Raw genomic sequence first — 16,727 nt, 5'->3', positions numbered from 1 at the left:
AACCGGTAATAAAAAGTTTTTGAAGAAGTTAAACCGTTCTAACTTGTAATAAGTTGATAAAGACTTTTTATAAAAAAATATAAATTGTTTCAAATAAGTAATCCGAAGACCCCCTATATTATTCTATAAAATAAAAAGAGAAAATTTTAAATTAAGAATAAATTTTTAAAATTAAAAGAATGTTTTAATAAGATAATTAATATTAAAATCTTTAAAATAAAAAATATATTAAAATTGAAAATAATTCTTTTAATATTTTAACTTTCAATTCTCGATTTAATTGTTATTAATGGTTTCAGTGGAGAGTAATTTAATTGGTATTTAAAATATTAACCTTCCTTCTTAAAATGAATGTTTATAATTTTATTTTACTTTATCTTAAAATATATGTCCATATTAAAAAAACAAGTGCTTGAGAAATTCATTATCCTCTCTCATATAATTATTATTTGGATAAATTGTAAGAAAACATAATGTATTTTAACATGATTCCTATTTTAGGTAACAAACTTTCAAAACTTCCATTTTTGTAGCTAAGATGTAAAGTTTTAAACATTTAAGTATCGGGGTAACCGATGAATATTAATTTTAGATTTAAAAAAAATTGATGTCACTGACCACATCAGCAAATAATACTGAGTTGGATACCACATCACTCATCACATCAACATGATAAACCGGTTAATGCTTCAACCAGTTACCTAGGTACTTAAATATTTTAAAAACGTTACATTTAGGTACAAAAATAAAAGTTTTAAAGTACATTACCCAAAATATGAATCAAGTTAAAGTATTTCTTTGTATCATTTATTTAATGAAAATTGTAATAGTTACATGTCTTTAAAAACTTGTATTTTTTTTTATTTTGGACATTTATTTTATGACCGAGTATGTATTATATAATTTTTTTAATCAACATTAAATAATCTATTAAGTCATGCATGATCATCAAGTGCTTGTGGTTTGATTCTTTAACTATTCAGATTTTGTTTAATTGAATTAAGCGCATTAATTAGATTTAGATATCACTTAAATCCTCTTCAATAATCTTCTTATATTGCTTTTGTTTTTTAAAGGCAGAATTAATTTCTCAGTATTCAGATCTCGATTAATCATTCTAGATTAAGTGCTTGGATATATATATATATATATATATATTTTTCAGTGAATTTTGAGTGTTCTAGTTTCCCAGGGGGATGGCCTTTAGAGGCCTTCGACCCTGGGCTTTTTTTTTTTACAACAGAGTGAAGCAAATCTAGTCCATTAAGGTAGTATAAAATTCTTCTGGATTCCTCCACTATTTACTTATCCAGGCCATTTGTGTTCCGCCTCTGCAGTTTCGGGTTAAATGCAAAATCTTGTCTACAAATTTGATCTTTTAGTAGTTTTATGTTACTTATGCTCAACGATTTAATTCATTCATTTAATCTTGTCCGATGAAGAAATCCCAGGGAACCCCAAATGATGGGTGGTGAAGACCAAGAACAACTGCTAAAATCTGATTGCCTAAGGTATGCCAACACCATAAAAGAGACGCTGACGGACGATAAATATACCGAGTTTCTTGGTATCATGCGACAATTTCGTAAAAACAGGTTCGTGTAACTTAAAGCTTCTTCCGATTTCATCGTATTTTTGTAGTTGATCCCCCTATAAAACATCCATCATACCTTTGGTAGGATCGACTTCTTCGGCGTTAAAGAAAAGGTGGTGGAGCTATTTGCAGGACATCCAGAACTGCTTATAACTTTTAACAACTATCTCCCAAAGGAATTAGAATTCAATCTCACTCAAGAAGACGAGCTTCGCGAATATAAGAAGCCGATTCAAGATGAAGTAGCCATGAACTTTGTTAACAATATGAAGGTGATAACATCATAAGAGCAACTTGACTTAATTAAACTACTCTTTATTATTCTAATGACTGTTTTCTTGCAGATGGGGCTACAAGATAATTATGATATTTACACATCTTTTCTTGAGATTTTAAATTCGTATCGAATGGGAAAAAGATCCGTTTTTCAGGTCCATCAAGAGGTATATATATGTGTCATTGAATCTAACACATCGATTTGCAACTGTTTTTAACGTGGAATTTCTTACCATCTTGTCTCAGGTTGCTGATCTTCTTCGTGATCATGAAGACTTACATATGGAGTTTACCAACTTATTTCCCGATTACCACAACGCTCACAATCAACATAAGCAACACGGGTCTACGTACAAAAGCTACGTTCGTAGTCTTGAGGACATTGTTCTCAATCTTTTTCCCACAGGTATCTAATTCAGAATGCTTAGATGGCCACTGTCTAGGAGCAGAAGTTGTTCCATTGACAAATATAGAAGAATAAGAGGTTTCTTAATTAAATTTATGAGCTCTTTATGATCCTTACATTCAATTTTTTGGCAGATATGCATGATCGAGTGGCTTGTCTCTGTAAAACGGTGAGGGAACAAGTACGCGATTCAGATGACTACCTGCGGTTTTTGAAGTGCATTAAGCACTACCAAACGGAAAACATAGATCGACAACAACTGCAATCTTTGGTAAATTTGGAATTTGTATTTATGTTCTTTATCAATAAGTGTGTGTTTGTTTTAAAGCACATAATGCAATGATTAATTATGTTAAGCATCACTACTCAGTCTACTATGTTTTGATAGTTTTGGTTTTAAGAAACATTCATTTTTGTTAGGTGCATGATTTACTCCAAGAGCATCCAAACCTTAAGAAAGAATTCAGTGAAGTTCTCAACCACAGTGATAAGACCGAGGATGGTAACGTAGAACATAACGAAAATAAGGTGGAAATCGGTCAAGAAATCAGCGAAAAGGGAAAGAGAAAACGGTCTGCCACCAGCAGTAGACCTACAGTCGAAAAGGGAAAGAAGAAACGGTCTCGAGTATCAAAGAAAGACAACAACAAAGTGAAACCGCTTCGTGAACTTGACTTATCTAACTGTGAAAGTTGCACTCCCAGTTACAGACTTGTCCCGAAAAATGTAGTTTCTCTTGCATCATAGACTTTTAATTCTTATTTTCCATTTTTGAACTTGTTCTTTTTACCATCTTCGATTAATGGATTTTGTGTATTACAGTATCCTATTCCTGCAACAACTCAAAGAAAGCAACTAGACAAAGAAGTATTGAACGATCACTGGGTGTCTGCTTCGTATGGTCGCCATTTCGAACATCCCTTCAAAAACAGATATGAAGATAAGTTATCTGAATTTGAAGACGAGAGGTAGGCTTTGAGATGTGTATTGTTCGATCTTAACTTCCAAGATCCTTTCTCATTGCTTAATTGTAATAAAAAAAAATCCTTCTTTAGCCACGTACTCGTATTCATATATGGCGTGTTGAAATGAAAACCATAAAAAAATGAAAAACTGAGGAACACCCTAGTAACTATTGGTAACTCGTCTTTTGGATGGTATGCACATATGCATACAAGTATTTTGCAAGAAATTTCTCAGGTATGCACATGTGCATAACCTGCATAAAGACCAAAAAGAACTTCAATTACTTGTATGCCCACGTCTATACCGTCCAGATAAACGGTTGCCAAGGTGTTTCTCGGTTCAATTTTTTGAGATTTCCCCGTGAACCTCGCTCTACATATAGATGATGTTCGTATAGGTAGTGCATGATATTGGTATTTGTATTTCAGGCATGAGATGGACATGGCTCTCGAATGCGTAAAGGTTACAATTGAACTTGCAGAGAAATTAGTGATGATGATTTCTGATAAATCTATCGAGATAGATGGTCTCTTTCCTGTTGAAGAGTACTTTTCCGGTAAGATGCTGATCATTAACCGGAAGAAGAAGAAAATCTCATCTTTATATTGTTTTTCACCACTTTATTCCTCTTTGTTACTTAGGTCCAAGTTTGAGGTGCATAAAAGTTCTTTATGGTGATTATGGGCTTAATGTCATCAAGGAACTAAGAACTGATGTATCTCTTAGTCTGCCGAGAATATTAAGCCGTCTGAAGCAGAAAAAAGAGGAATGGAGGATGTTCTCTTCTGGTTTCAATAAGCTTTGGAAACCAGTTTTCGCTGTAAACCATGAAATGTCACTAGATCATCAAGATGCCTATCTCGAGCAGCAAGACTCAAAGTTCTTGTCTAATAACGGTAATCTGATCATACCCTCGTCATGGTTTCCAGTTTCATTAACCATGAATGATTATTATTCATGATTTCCCTTTTCGTATTGTAGATCTGTTGGCTGAAATCAATGGCATCAATAAGCTGGAATTTGTTTACTCGGACATGGACATCCATAAAGACTTGTATCAGCTCATAGAACAATCTTGTTCAGATATTTGTTCATCTGAACAACTTGATAGAGCCATGAAGATCTGGACTTCATTAGTAGAATCCATGTTTGGTCTTCTTCTCCGGTCTGCAGGATGCACTGATGACAGCAAACATATTGCAGAAACCCGCATCTCCAATGAACAGATTATGAATTATAATGCACCAATTACTAACGAACCGGAAGGAACTCGTGGGCAAGAGGGAACCGACGGTTTCCTTGAGTTTCTGACGAATGAGATTGATTTTTCTCCCATTGTAGATCTAGAAAAAGGGGGATTTGCAGCACACATGCACAATATTGAACAAAATTACGATCAGGAAGGTGTTTTGGGCAGTGAAGCAGTTGCTGATAATGCAGTAGAAGAAACATCATCAAACGATCGTGAGAATGTCGATATCGTCCAGGAGGAAGATCGATCGCTGATATTTTACGGAGATGATGCCTTCTACGTTTTCTTCAGACTTCATCAAGTAAACCATATTCTGCTATAAGCCCAGATTTCTAGTTTTCATCTATTTATTACTATCATGGTATTTGATCTCTTCCTTTAATTAACAGGCACTCTACGGAAGGCTCGAAGAGGCCAAGCGGCTGGCAAACGATTCATATCCCGTGTATGCTTAATCTCCTTTTAACCGAACTGGTTCGAATTCGTTGTGGTCGTGTTCACATATTTGATTTTATTTCCATTTTTGTTATAGATTCTTGGATCTTCTTCATAACTATCTGACCGGTGCTTACAAAGACAAGTTCGAAAATGAATGTCGAACAATTTTCGGGAATTCATCGGGTCTAATTTTCTCGATAGAAAGGCTGATCAACAAGCTATCTAGACAGGTGACATGCTCATTTCTAACTTTCACACAAAATCGGCTATATGGGTACCGAATATGTCTAAATGTTCTAATAGATTTAAATTCTTTGGAGCAAACAAATGTGCATATAGATGGAAATTTTATCCGTCAAGGGCGGGTACCCAACCCTAACAGGGTCAGGATTCCCCTCTTTGACGGGTAACGGGGCGGGGACGAGAGTTTATTTTCGTAAAGCCGATTTTGTTGTCGTATAGACTTCCCAACAGTGTGTTTGCACGGATATTATCTTATTTGTCGATATGATCTGAAACGATACATCAGCTTCGAGCCGTTACCATGAACGAGGTCGATAACAAGCTTCTCGACCTGTATGCTTCTGAGAAAACAAGAGAATCTGGAAGATTTGTAGATGAAGTTTATGCTGCAAATGCCAGATCGATAGTTACTACCTATAAAATGTTTCGGTTTGAATGCGTAAGTAGTAATCTCTTTCTGGTTTTCTTGTCGTAATCCGAGAAACATATTGGCATGTTTTCGTTAAAAGATTCGTTTCATTGCAGTTACCTATACGAGAAACAGACGGACAAACCCGTTTGACCATACAGCAAATCAACAAGGTCAAAACACGTGGAAAAGGTATGTAGACTCCGGCTCTGATACCATGTGAGAATTACTCTAAACGGACCCTTTATAAAGAAAGGGAGGTCCCTGTATATATTTTAATGGTTTCTGTCTATCTGATATAGCAGGTAAGATATATACTAGAAAATGAAGACTATGATACGTGCGTAAACTATCTAGCCGAAGACTCGATGATTTGATAGTACTAATTATTGATGGGTGGTTACGATGGATGAGTTATACTGAACGGATTTTAATGTAATCTTCTTGTAATCAGTTGTTTATGTAAATATATCACCTCAGAACCAACTCTACTACGTGTTGGGATAATTGTGTGAGAACTTGTTCGTGATCATTGTTTTTCCGGAATCAGACCGTCATGACATGCAAACCTTTTATTTTGAGATAATCCTCGAACGAATTTGCAAAGGAACATGCTTTAAACAAGATCGTTATTTCATTACTTATAGTCGGCACATATTAATTCTATTGGTCGCCGTTTTGTAAAGTTTCATAGCAAATAGTCTCGTTGTGGTAGTTACAGATAAAACATTCCAAAACTCGCTTGTTCGACTATTGGAAAACATCGATCACGATATATTTATTTTGAGTAGTTACATAATTTCGACCAAATTTGGAACCAATAATCCCGGTTGATAAACTTCTCCTTTTTAACTTCGTTAAGAAAGAATTGCGTGATCATACAGACAAAGATAAAGTTTGCATACATCATACACGTACTTTTAATACAATGGATTTGTGATTACAAATGTCCTTTTAAGAAGTTAAGCAAACTCTATACATTCGTTTGGAGCCGATAGGAAATAACTCGTAGCTACACTTCCCTCATCGCAGGGCATAACCACGATTCAAAATCCTTTCCTTTCCAGCTCGATTCAAAACTCAGTAAACAAACCACAAGGGTGGTGCCTGATTGGTTTGAGCTTGGCTCCAAATGTCAAAAGTACCAGGAGGTCTCAAGTTCAAATCCAAGGAGAAATAAAAATCTCCTTGTGGCCACGGAAATTCAAATGCGATGACTTAAGACTGTCTGCAAAGCAGGTAGTCGTCCTGGGATTAGTTGGTTCACATAACGGGTTAGATATCCAGGTTAATCAAAAAAAAAATTCTTAATCTGAAACAAAAGTCCCCATTGTACTTCAAATTAAAAAAAATGTAACCATGATCTTTTTAATTAATTAATAATAATAATGACAAATTAACGATGAAAATAGTGTTGGAAAATAATTTTTTTTTTAAAAACACCAATTAAACCAACCTAAATTTACATCATTTTATATTGAAAAAAATACTATTTTTTATTATATTTTTATTAATATTTACATAGCAATATGCCACCAAACCAAATTTTATAAAGGCTATCATTGAAGTGTCACGTCATTCTATCGTTAACTTCTTGACGGCAGTTATATTTAAAAGTAGGACATTTTTATTTATTACTGTTTTTTAATTTAATTATTTAAATTTTAAAATTGGGTAAAATCTAATTAGTTAATTAAAGGTGTTAAATAAATAAATAAAAAGGTGAATTAAATGACAAAAAAATTATCGTCTGATCCTGCCCTGACCCTGATCCTATCTATCAGTTGGGTGTTTTTATATGATTTTTTAAGAGCATCTTCAACAGTTTCTTTAAAATTGAAAAATGATATTTTATTTTCTAATATTTTTTTATAGTTTTGCTATCTTGTTTTCTAAAAAAAGAGGATTATAAAGAAACTCTAAATATAGAGAATTTTTTAAAACTTAACATTGGAAGAGAGAAATGATTATTTTATTCAATAAAACCAATGAGATTGAGTTATTATTTTTTTTATAAAAAAATATATCAGGATAATAAACTAGATAATATTATAATAATATATTTTGTATTAAAATCTCTTAGAAAATTCATGTTTTAATTCTCTATTTTAGAAAAATATAGAAAAACAGTTAGAGATACTTTAAGTCCACCGTCTTCAGTGATTCTTAGGAGGTGTTTGGTAGTTGCTGAATGATTTGATACATAATGAATAAGTGGTCAAAATAATTAAAATGCTTTCATGATATAGTGAAAAATGAAATATAATTGTTTGGTAATTGTTTACAATAAAATTATAGCGCTTAATGGTTAAAAGAGGCTCATGATACAAAATCATTCAGAAAGTTTTAGAACCATTAATAGATAAACTTTTTTTTGACAAACAAGATTCCCTTCTTAATAATTCAGAAGTTGTCTTTTAATAAAACTATTAAAAGATAAACAAACAACTCCAATTCAATTAAATCAACTTGGTAAAATAATTTGGTATTTTATAGTTTTTGCATTTATTATTTTCTATGGATAACGTTTATTCATAGAAAATCTATTTTTACAACTTATATTTTGAATAATCAAATAAAATAGATTTTATTTCTGTTATTTTTTTAGGAAATATAAATTTAGTCATCATTTACAATAAAGTAAAAAAAAATTAAGTGAATTACATCTTTAGTCTTTACCTAATTTTTGGATCGAGTCTGTCAAGCACGTAGGCACACTGATAATACTTAAGTTTTTATAACAATTTGGTCTCTACGTTTAACAATGTTAAAATAACATCTGTTAATCCCTCTTCTCCTCCTAGCATGAGAAGCAGGGGACCACCTTGTAAATCAAACCCTCGCTCCAATATCCAAATCGACCCATTATTTAACCGTGAAGGGTACATGAGGGTCTAACGGACCATAATTTAACCGTGTTAAGAAAAGTAAAAGTTAAGGACCATTATTGTACTTGATGCGTTTGATTTGAGGAACTCAACCTAATTTTATTGGATGTTTACATAAAAAAAATATTTTTTATTATCATGTATTTAGTGTCGTAGTAGCTCGGTTGGTAAAACGGTGGAGTGACTTTATCTAAATACAATACACATCCCAGATTCGATCCCGATCTGCCCCCTCCCCTTTTGTCTTCCCATTGGCATCAGGTGTTGTACGAGTCAGAAAATACCCCCTCTTGTTAACGTACTTAAAAGAGGGTTTCGTGTCAAGTCGATTGGGGTGTCGATAATCATGTCTTTGGTGCATTAATATGTACATGGCAACATGCCACCTAATCAAATTATTATTTAGGTGTCATGTCATTTTATTGTTAATTTCTTGACGCAATCATTTATATTTAAAAATGGGACCCGTTTTATTTACTACTTATTAGTATTTGTTAATTTATTTATTTATATAATTTAATTAGTTAATTAAAGGTGATTAATAAATAAAGAAAAAGGCAAAGTAAATGACAAAAAAAGACACCGCGCGACTGTGACCCTTTCGATCTTTCCTGAGCTCGTTTCACAGGTTTTTTAAGGCCACCGTCATCGATGGTTCTTAAAATACGAGACCATTAAATGATTTGGTATTTAAACTTGAATTAAAAGTTTTTGTTTTATTATTTTTTTAGAGTAAATGGTCCTTTACTAAATACTTACTTAATAAGTGTTTGCTGGTAAAATTCAATATTATTACTTACTTATTGAGTAAGTTAGTCAGCAAAAACGGCATTGTATACGACACCAATAAACGCCAACTATGGTAAGAGTTTGCGCTCTCTTTTACTGGGTAAGACTATTGGTTTTTGCCTCATCATTATCAGGTAAGATTATTGATCGTTAAAATATTCATCCGATAAAGTAAAGTGACTTGATAAGCGATTACCCATGTTTGTAACAATGGCCGGATCTCATCCATCACTTTAACAGTCATAAAAAAATGATGTTAAATGAGAGGCATTTTCTTCTTCTTTTTATCGAGAGTAAAACCACAAGAACCAAAACCATAAATTTGATTCTGATTGGGTAAAAAAATCAAAAACATGACGAAAATGCCCCTCAATTAACGAAATTTTTAACGATATTAAAGAAACGGACTAAATCCATATGTTTTTGCAAACCATAATGTCATCTTGTAATTTTAAAACTATAAGGCCAAATAGTACTATTTTCGACAAACCACATGCACCAAATAAAATCAATATATAACCCATTAAAAACTTTCATTTTAGTATATTACGTCGTATTTTAAATATTTAATCAAAACAAATTTGTTTTCGTTTATATTTCGGGAAACATAAATCTAATCATCAGATATTTTAAACAAAAAGGTTGATTTGTAATCCAATTTTTGGATCAAGACCCTTTAAGTCAATAATTTTTAACCATTACTTTTCTTAACAATTCGGTCCCTATATTTAACACTGTCAAAATGTGATCTGTCAGCCACCCTTGTGCCCTTCGCATGATGGGCAAATTTGTCATTTTAATATTTCCGTGTTTTGTGGGGGAAAAACCTAAACTCTAAATCAACCCCAAATGAGAAGCAGTGAAACACATCGCCAATCAAACCCCTTCCCAACTCAATCCAACAACCATGTACCGCGTGTTCTTTCAATTTGTTTAGACTTTGTGAATACGGTATCTACTGATTTGTTTAGAGAGCTCACTCCTCAACCCCGTGCTTGCACAATCTTGGAATAATACGATTTGGAAGAGGAAGAATTGTACATGTGTCCTATTTGGCCCCACTTACAGATCACTCGTCGATTCCAAAGAGGAAAAACGGTTTATAGATTCTATTCAGGTGATTCTCGTCATTGCTTTGTTCTCAAGTTGTTCGATACGTTTGAACCCACTTGCAAACTGACTATACTTCATACATCACCGGTTGTAGTGTTGCTGATTGATCTTGAGTTTCAAGGTTCAATTTAAAGTATTACACTATATTCGAGATCTACTTCAATATGCTTCTGCTTCCAATCTACTTCCTCTTACGCTTTTCAATCTGAATGGTTTAGGATTTTGATTTGCATATGAATCTGTTTGTTTCTTGATTTGTTGTCTAACGTTGTCGATGAATTTGATGTTCTTGTTGAAGAATCTGATGTTGTTGATGAATTCTATGTTCTTGTGTTTTTTTTTTTTTTTGGGTTAAGAAAGAGGTGGGGAGGATGGATCAAGCGTAAAAAGACGAAGTTACCACTTGCATGAGCGGCACATGAAGCTCTATCAGAGTTTCAGTTAACGCTGTTTAAGTTAGGCACCATAAGTGTACTTAATGCGTTTTAATATACTTTAAGAAAACACTATTTATGATTGAACAAATAAGTTTGTAAATTCAATAAAATTGGTCAACTTAAAAACAAACATATTTTAATTTCAATTAGCAGAAAAAACAAACAATTTCTTAGGGACTGTTTACCCAAATCCTTATCTGGTAAGTGCTTATCGATATGAATCAACACTATAATTTATTTTGATGCGTAAGATTTTAGTACATCAAAACGTATCGAATGCAACAATTTACAGGATAAGCGCTTAACTGGGTAAGAGTCGTCTTCTTCACTTACCAGGTAATACTCTCCATCATTCTCATTGCTCTTGCCCGGTAAGATTCTTGACCCTTGTTATATTCATCCGATAAGGAAATTTATCCAGTTAGTAAGCGTTTAGTAAACAGTCTCTTACTGATTTCATAAACAAAAATCTCTCATTATCTAACAAAAATACTCATTATTTTACTCAAAGTTTCTTTAATTAGTTGGTCAACCGAAAGAATACGTGGGCTCCCAAAATCATTGTGTCCAAAAAAATGTAAGGTTGATATTTTAACTTTAATTTTTTCAACATTTAATTTAATTATCAATTTTCATAATTATTTTATTATGCAAGCGAATGCAAAACTTGGTAGAAACTATAAAAACCGATATATTTGGTTCGTATATTTGTTTTAGATATAATAAAAATATCATTTATCAGTACAATCCAATCTAAATCAGATGTTTTTATTTCATTCTAATGAGACTTCGTCATTTAGATAAGAAACTATGTTTGAATCACAACTCAAAATTGGAATCCCGTTCAATATTCAGTTTATGATCAAACTCGTATCATACAATATGATTTTCAATTCCCGTATTTTCACTACCCCAATTCAATAAAATCAGCCTGGTTTCGTCCTGCTACATGACCCTGTTAATATTCATTAGACTATTAGCCCCTATTGTTTTTTATAACATTTTTCGTACCTACAGATACAAAATTACAAGATGATCATTATGGTTTGTAAGAACGTATGGATTTGAACCAACATTTGTGTTCCTTTATTGATTTTTTTGTCTTTTATCCAATCAAGAAACCATATAGACCAAAACCATAAAATCGGTTTGATTTGGTAAAGAAACAAATAAAATTCAATAAAATGACAAAAATGCCCCTCATTTAACATTACTTTTTAACAACCGTTAAAAAGAGGGACCAAATTCAAACAATTTAAAACCACGATAGTCATCTTGTAATTTTAAAACTGTAAACACAAAAGTTATTATTTTTGACAAAGCATATGACCCAAATTTATAGTTTACTCTATTTTTTTTAACTATTTATTTATAGTGTTAGGTTCCAGTGAAAATAAAAATTACGGTGAGAATGGTAAAAATAGATCTCCACCATTAAATCAATCTTAATTGAAGAGTTTCAATAGACCAACACTAACGAAAAGCACCAGATCAATTCTTTTTTAAAACATAATTCTTGAAAGTTGCTTTAAGATTAAAAATATCATGAGTTCAAATCACTTTTTACACTTTTTACCTTAACTTTTGTTTGTAATTTCTCTTCAATGGAAAAGGATCCTGTACACAAGTCCCTTGTGTATCATGTGTGCACCACCACTCTCACAACTACTCTCTCCTACCTTCTCAACCTCTCCTTGTCCTTTATTTGTTTTTATTTCATTTTATTTATATTTATATTTTTATTCATTTTATTTATTTTTATTAGATATTTTTCCCAATTTTTAACTTGTCCCTTTCGTTATTTTTGTTTCCATTTGTATTTTGAGATGATCACAAACCACTTTTGGGTTATTTGTTGTACTTTACGCATTAAATATTGTAAGTTAGAAAAAATTACGTGTCATTCCGACGAATCTTGTTTTGTTCTTTCCGATGTTTTCTTCGTTCATCACGAGCTTTAGATACAACGAAATATTTCAAACGAATTTTAATAGGGTTTATTTGTTATTAAAAAACCTGAAAAAAAAATGAAAATTATCGATCGATCATGTAAAAATACTTATAATACGTATTTTAATAGATGTTTAATAAATGTCATTAAGATGTGTGCTATTTTCTATAATAACTAGTAAGGTACACACGTGATGCTACTGTGTGCATTTTGATCTAAAGTCGGGAACATAAAATGTCAATCATGTTCCATTTTTTTTTATTATCTTTTTTTGTCCATTCTGATGCTGATGCTAGTGGTATACCCATACAATTTAGCTGAGTGGAATTTTAAATAGATATATAATACAGATAGGTTTTTACCAGATAAAATATATATGTTGATCCATTTTAATTTTTTATGTTGAATGTGAGATATAATAAAAAGCAAATTAATGTTAAGGTTGTGAAAAACATGTAATAGTTGTGTGAACAAAAAATAACGTGTTAACTTATTAACAAACTAAATTGTCGTTAGACACTAGTACTCAGGGTATCGATAGAGCTCAGCCTTTTAAGAAACCAAATATTCAAATCTATGTATAAATATTTGTCATATATAAATATTATTGAGCAACATGAAAAAATAATATAGTTTAACTTGATTCATATTATAGGTAACGTACTTAACTTCAATTTTGATACTTAAGATGTAAAGTTTTAAATATTTAAGTATCTGTGTAACCGGTTGAAGAATTAACCGGTTACCATGCTGATGCAACGAGTGAGTGGTATCCGGTTAATACTTCAGCAAATAATATTGAGCTGGATACCAACATCAACATGGTAACCGGTTAATGCTGCAACCGGTTACCATGTTGAAAGTTTTAAAAGTACGTCATTTTTTCATATAATTTGCTCAATAATATATATTTGAAAAACTTTATAGAAAAATTTGTTCTTGAAGTTTTACCTAAAATTTCTTATTCAAAATTCCAAAAAAAAAAAGTCAAAGTTTTTCTTAAATTTTTTTATTTAAAAATCATAAAAAAATGGGAAGAAATATGTTTTAGAATTTATTTTAAGAAATAATAAATTGATCATGAAACCCACATGGTCTATAATATAAAAAGGCATATTCTATGATCCACATGAAGGAGACAACCACTTACAAATTTAGAAAATGTCCAAAAAAAACATATATATGTGTAATCTTTTTTTTTTTCTTTCTAATTTTATATTTTAATTTTGTGAAAATTTGCTTAAAGTATTCTACAAAAATCATAGTCCCAACAATTACATATGCAAGCAACCAAACTTTAAATCATTATGTTGATTAAATTTTATAATAAAAAACAGTAACAATCTTGTATAACTGATACATATCCAGCTTATTAAATGAGACTTATATTATAAGAGTCTATTAATCATTTTAACCAAATCATCATCCTACACCAATCATTCAGAAACTAACAAACAGCCCCTTAGTTAGTGGATGTTCGTTATGGTAACACCCCAAAGCATAAAATAACAAATTGGTCCAATAACTTCAAATTCAACTTAAAATCATGATTTAAGTTGATAGTAACTCATAACTTGAGACTTATAAAAAACTCACAGATCTTATTTTCTATTCATACGATCCAAGTTGTTACAGTTCTCTAATTCCCATGTTTCAATGTACACACATTTGTGTTTATGGTTCAATGTTTTACGATATTTATGTGAATACATTTTATGTTACACCACAAAAAATAAAAGAAAAAACGAAAAGAAAATGTGTTGTTTGGTCTGTTTGTAGCCAATGAGAGGAAAGAGCACAAAGTGGCGCTGAGCTGTCCCGAAAACAAAACGGCGTGGAGGCACGTGGACAATTGGCAGTGGGACCCACTAGCCAATGCGACTGACAGGAGCAAATTTAAGCCGTCAACATCAAATTTTGGAGCTGAGCAGAGCCCACAAATACACTTTTAACTTTTTCCTTGCACCTACAGCTGGCGCGTTGGCGCGCCATTAAGTTTGACAGCTGGTTATTCACCTTCCCAATTTCCTTGTCCAGCTTGGATTAAATTTTATTCCTTATATTAAATTTTTTATTGCTATAAAGTACTAATTTAGTACAAATTGTATTTAAAAAAATAAAATATATTTTAATTATTATAAAAATATTATATTGTTTATCAAAATTGTGTTTTGAAAATAGATTTTTCAAGATAAAATACATTTCTTTTAATGTAGTTAAGTTAAATATTAACACTCGTAATTTATTTTAACTAGTAATCAAATAATTAAAATAATGATTATAATTAATTAACAGATAATTAAAAAGATAGTTATTGGTATTTATTAAATACATATTAATATATTTTTTTGAGAAATTTCATGCATATATGTTTTCTATTTTCTCTCCTTTTTCGTAACATACACAACACATGCACAACTAAGGGGATGTTTAATAAAATTTTTATTAAGTTCTGTATGGATAAATTTGTCTGTCTGGATAAATTTGTCTATCTGGATAAATGGATAGTGTTGTTTACTTTTTTATCTGAACCAACAGTCTAAATGACATAAATGACCGATTTACGCCCAATATTAATTATTTGAACATCAAAACAAAAAATCATAAAGAGATTGACGATGGGATGTCTCATTTGTGAAAGAGGTGATGCTTTAAATAAGGGGTACGGATGTCATTTTTATGGCTGAATGGAGACAACACATTATTTCTATCTGTGCGATTAAGTCATGTTCTGTGCGAATAAGTCGTAAGTAAACAACCCAAATGGGCTGTGCGAATAAGCCAGATAGACCAATAAGCATAATTAAGTTGCAAGTAAACAGCCCCTAAATATGCATATAACGTAAACAAGCTTAATGAATTATTTTATCATGGTGTTCATAATGTCTTCACAAGATTCAAATGCGTTTACGATTGGTAGTTTAAGTTTAGGGGTCGTTTACCAAATACCTATCCGGTAAGTGCTTACCAATAAAATTTAACACTATTATATACTTGCAGGGTAGGATTTTAGTCACCAAAAAGACATCGCATGCAACAATTTATCTGGTAAGTGCTTACCATGGTAATAGTCGTCGCTCTCACTTACCGTGTAAGACTCTTGGTCTTTGTCTCGCTCTTACCAGGTAAGATTATTGGTCCTTACCATATTCATCCGATTAGGTAATATGACTTGGTAATCGCTTACCCGAGTAAGCGTTTGGTAAACAACCCCTTAGTTTTATTAACCATTCAGCACCTTTATTTCATTATGAATAATTATCGAACAACTATATTTCATTTTGCACTGCATCATAAGAGCCTCTTAATCATTCTGACCACTTAATCATTCGGCACCAAACAATTCAATAACTGTCAAACAGTCCCTAAACATTATTTCTAGTGTGTTTTTATAATTTTTCATTTTAAATATATGTTAATTAGAATAATAAACAATAAAATTTAATAAATCAACACCTTCCTGTTGCTGACATTCAACCTTATTGATTAAGATTTTACTTGTCATTCAGTATCTGTTTGTAATTAAATTTTCATTTTTTATTTCAATATAACGTGTAATTGTCGAAAAATAAGGTACACTCCGATTATAACATTGAATTACGTTACCAAAAGCTACAAAGTCAAATGCTATGAAATATACTTGTTTCATACTTAGCAATATCTACATCAAGTGTTTATAGTTATAAATTTATACCAAAATTGAAATTATATGCAAAATCATTATAATAAATAAGAAAACCTTTTTAACATATATTGAACTGCTATCAAATAAACATGCATATAAAATATCACAACATAATTAAACTTACAACAAAATAATTCAAATACTTTATACACAAAATTTAAAGATTATCTTTATGTCTACAAAACTAATATCAAATTTTATCAGTCTTTTGACAATTTAAATATAATGTTTTAAATTACTGTATTATAAATAGGCAAATTCTATCTGTACCCCTCCTATA

General features: G+C 31.4%; 1 protein-coding gene across 1 annotated transcript; it reads left to right on the top strand.

Annotated features, from left to right (window-relative positions):
• Nucleotides 1-1,464: 1,464 nt before the first annotated feature.
• Nucleotides 1,465-14,714, top strand: LOC112524284 (paired amphipathic helix protein Sin3-like 5). Its single transcript, XM_025134047.1, has 15 exons — nt 1,465-1,595; nt 1,680-1,866; nt 1,939-2,037; nt 2,117-2,276; nt 2,411-2,547; nt 2,697-3,002; nt 3,099-3,244; nt 3,671-3,798; nt 3,884-4,138; nt 4,224-4,795; nt 4,884-4,939; nt 5,027-5,162; nt 5,462-5,614; nt 5,701-5,776; nt 14,542-14,714. Exons 1-15 carry the CDS (start codon nt 1,465-1,467, stop codon nt 14,712-14,714), a joined length of 2,715 nt encoding a protein of 904 aa, XP_024989815.1.
• The last annotated feature ends 2,013 nt before the right edge of the window (nt 14,715-16,727 follow it).

Source organism: Cynara cardunculus (genome assembly GCF_001531365.2).
Source record: "Cynara cardunculus var. scolymus isolate 2C chromosome LG 13, CcrdV1, whole genome shotgun sequence".
Taxonomy (NCBI): Eukaryota; Viridiplantae; Streptophyta; class Magnoliopsida; order Asterales; family Asteraceae; genus Cynara; species Cynara cardunculus.
The sequence above is the reverse complement of the archived record's forward strand: the minus strand, read 5'-3'. Positions and strand labels throughout refer to the sequence as shown.

Bases quoted from the DNA above. Each gene is read 5' to 3' on its own strand.
- LOC112524284 (XM_025134047.1), top strand. From the start codon at position 1,465: ATGGGTGGTGAAGACCAAGAACAACTGCTAAAATCTGATTGCCTAAGG. The intron at 4,940-5,026 runs GTATGCTTAATC...TTTTTGTTATAG, and splicing joins GCAAACGATTCATATCCCGT to ATTCTTGGATCTTCTTCATA. The intron at 5,163-5,461 runs GTGACATGCTCA...ACGATACATCAG, and splicing joins TCAACAAGCTATCTAGACAG to CTTCGAGCCGTTACCATGAA.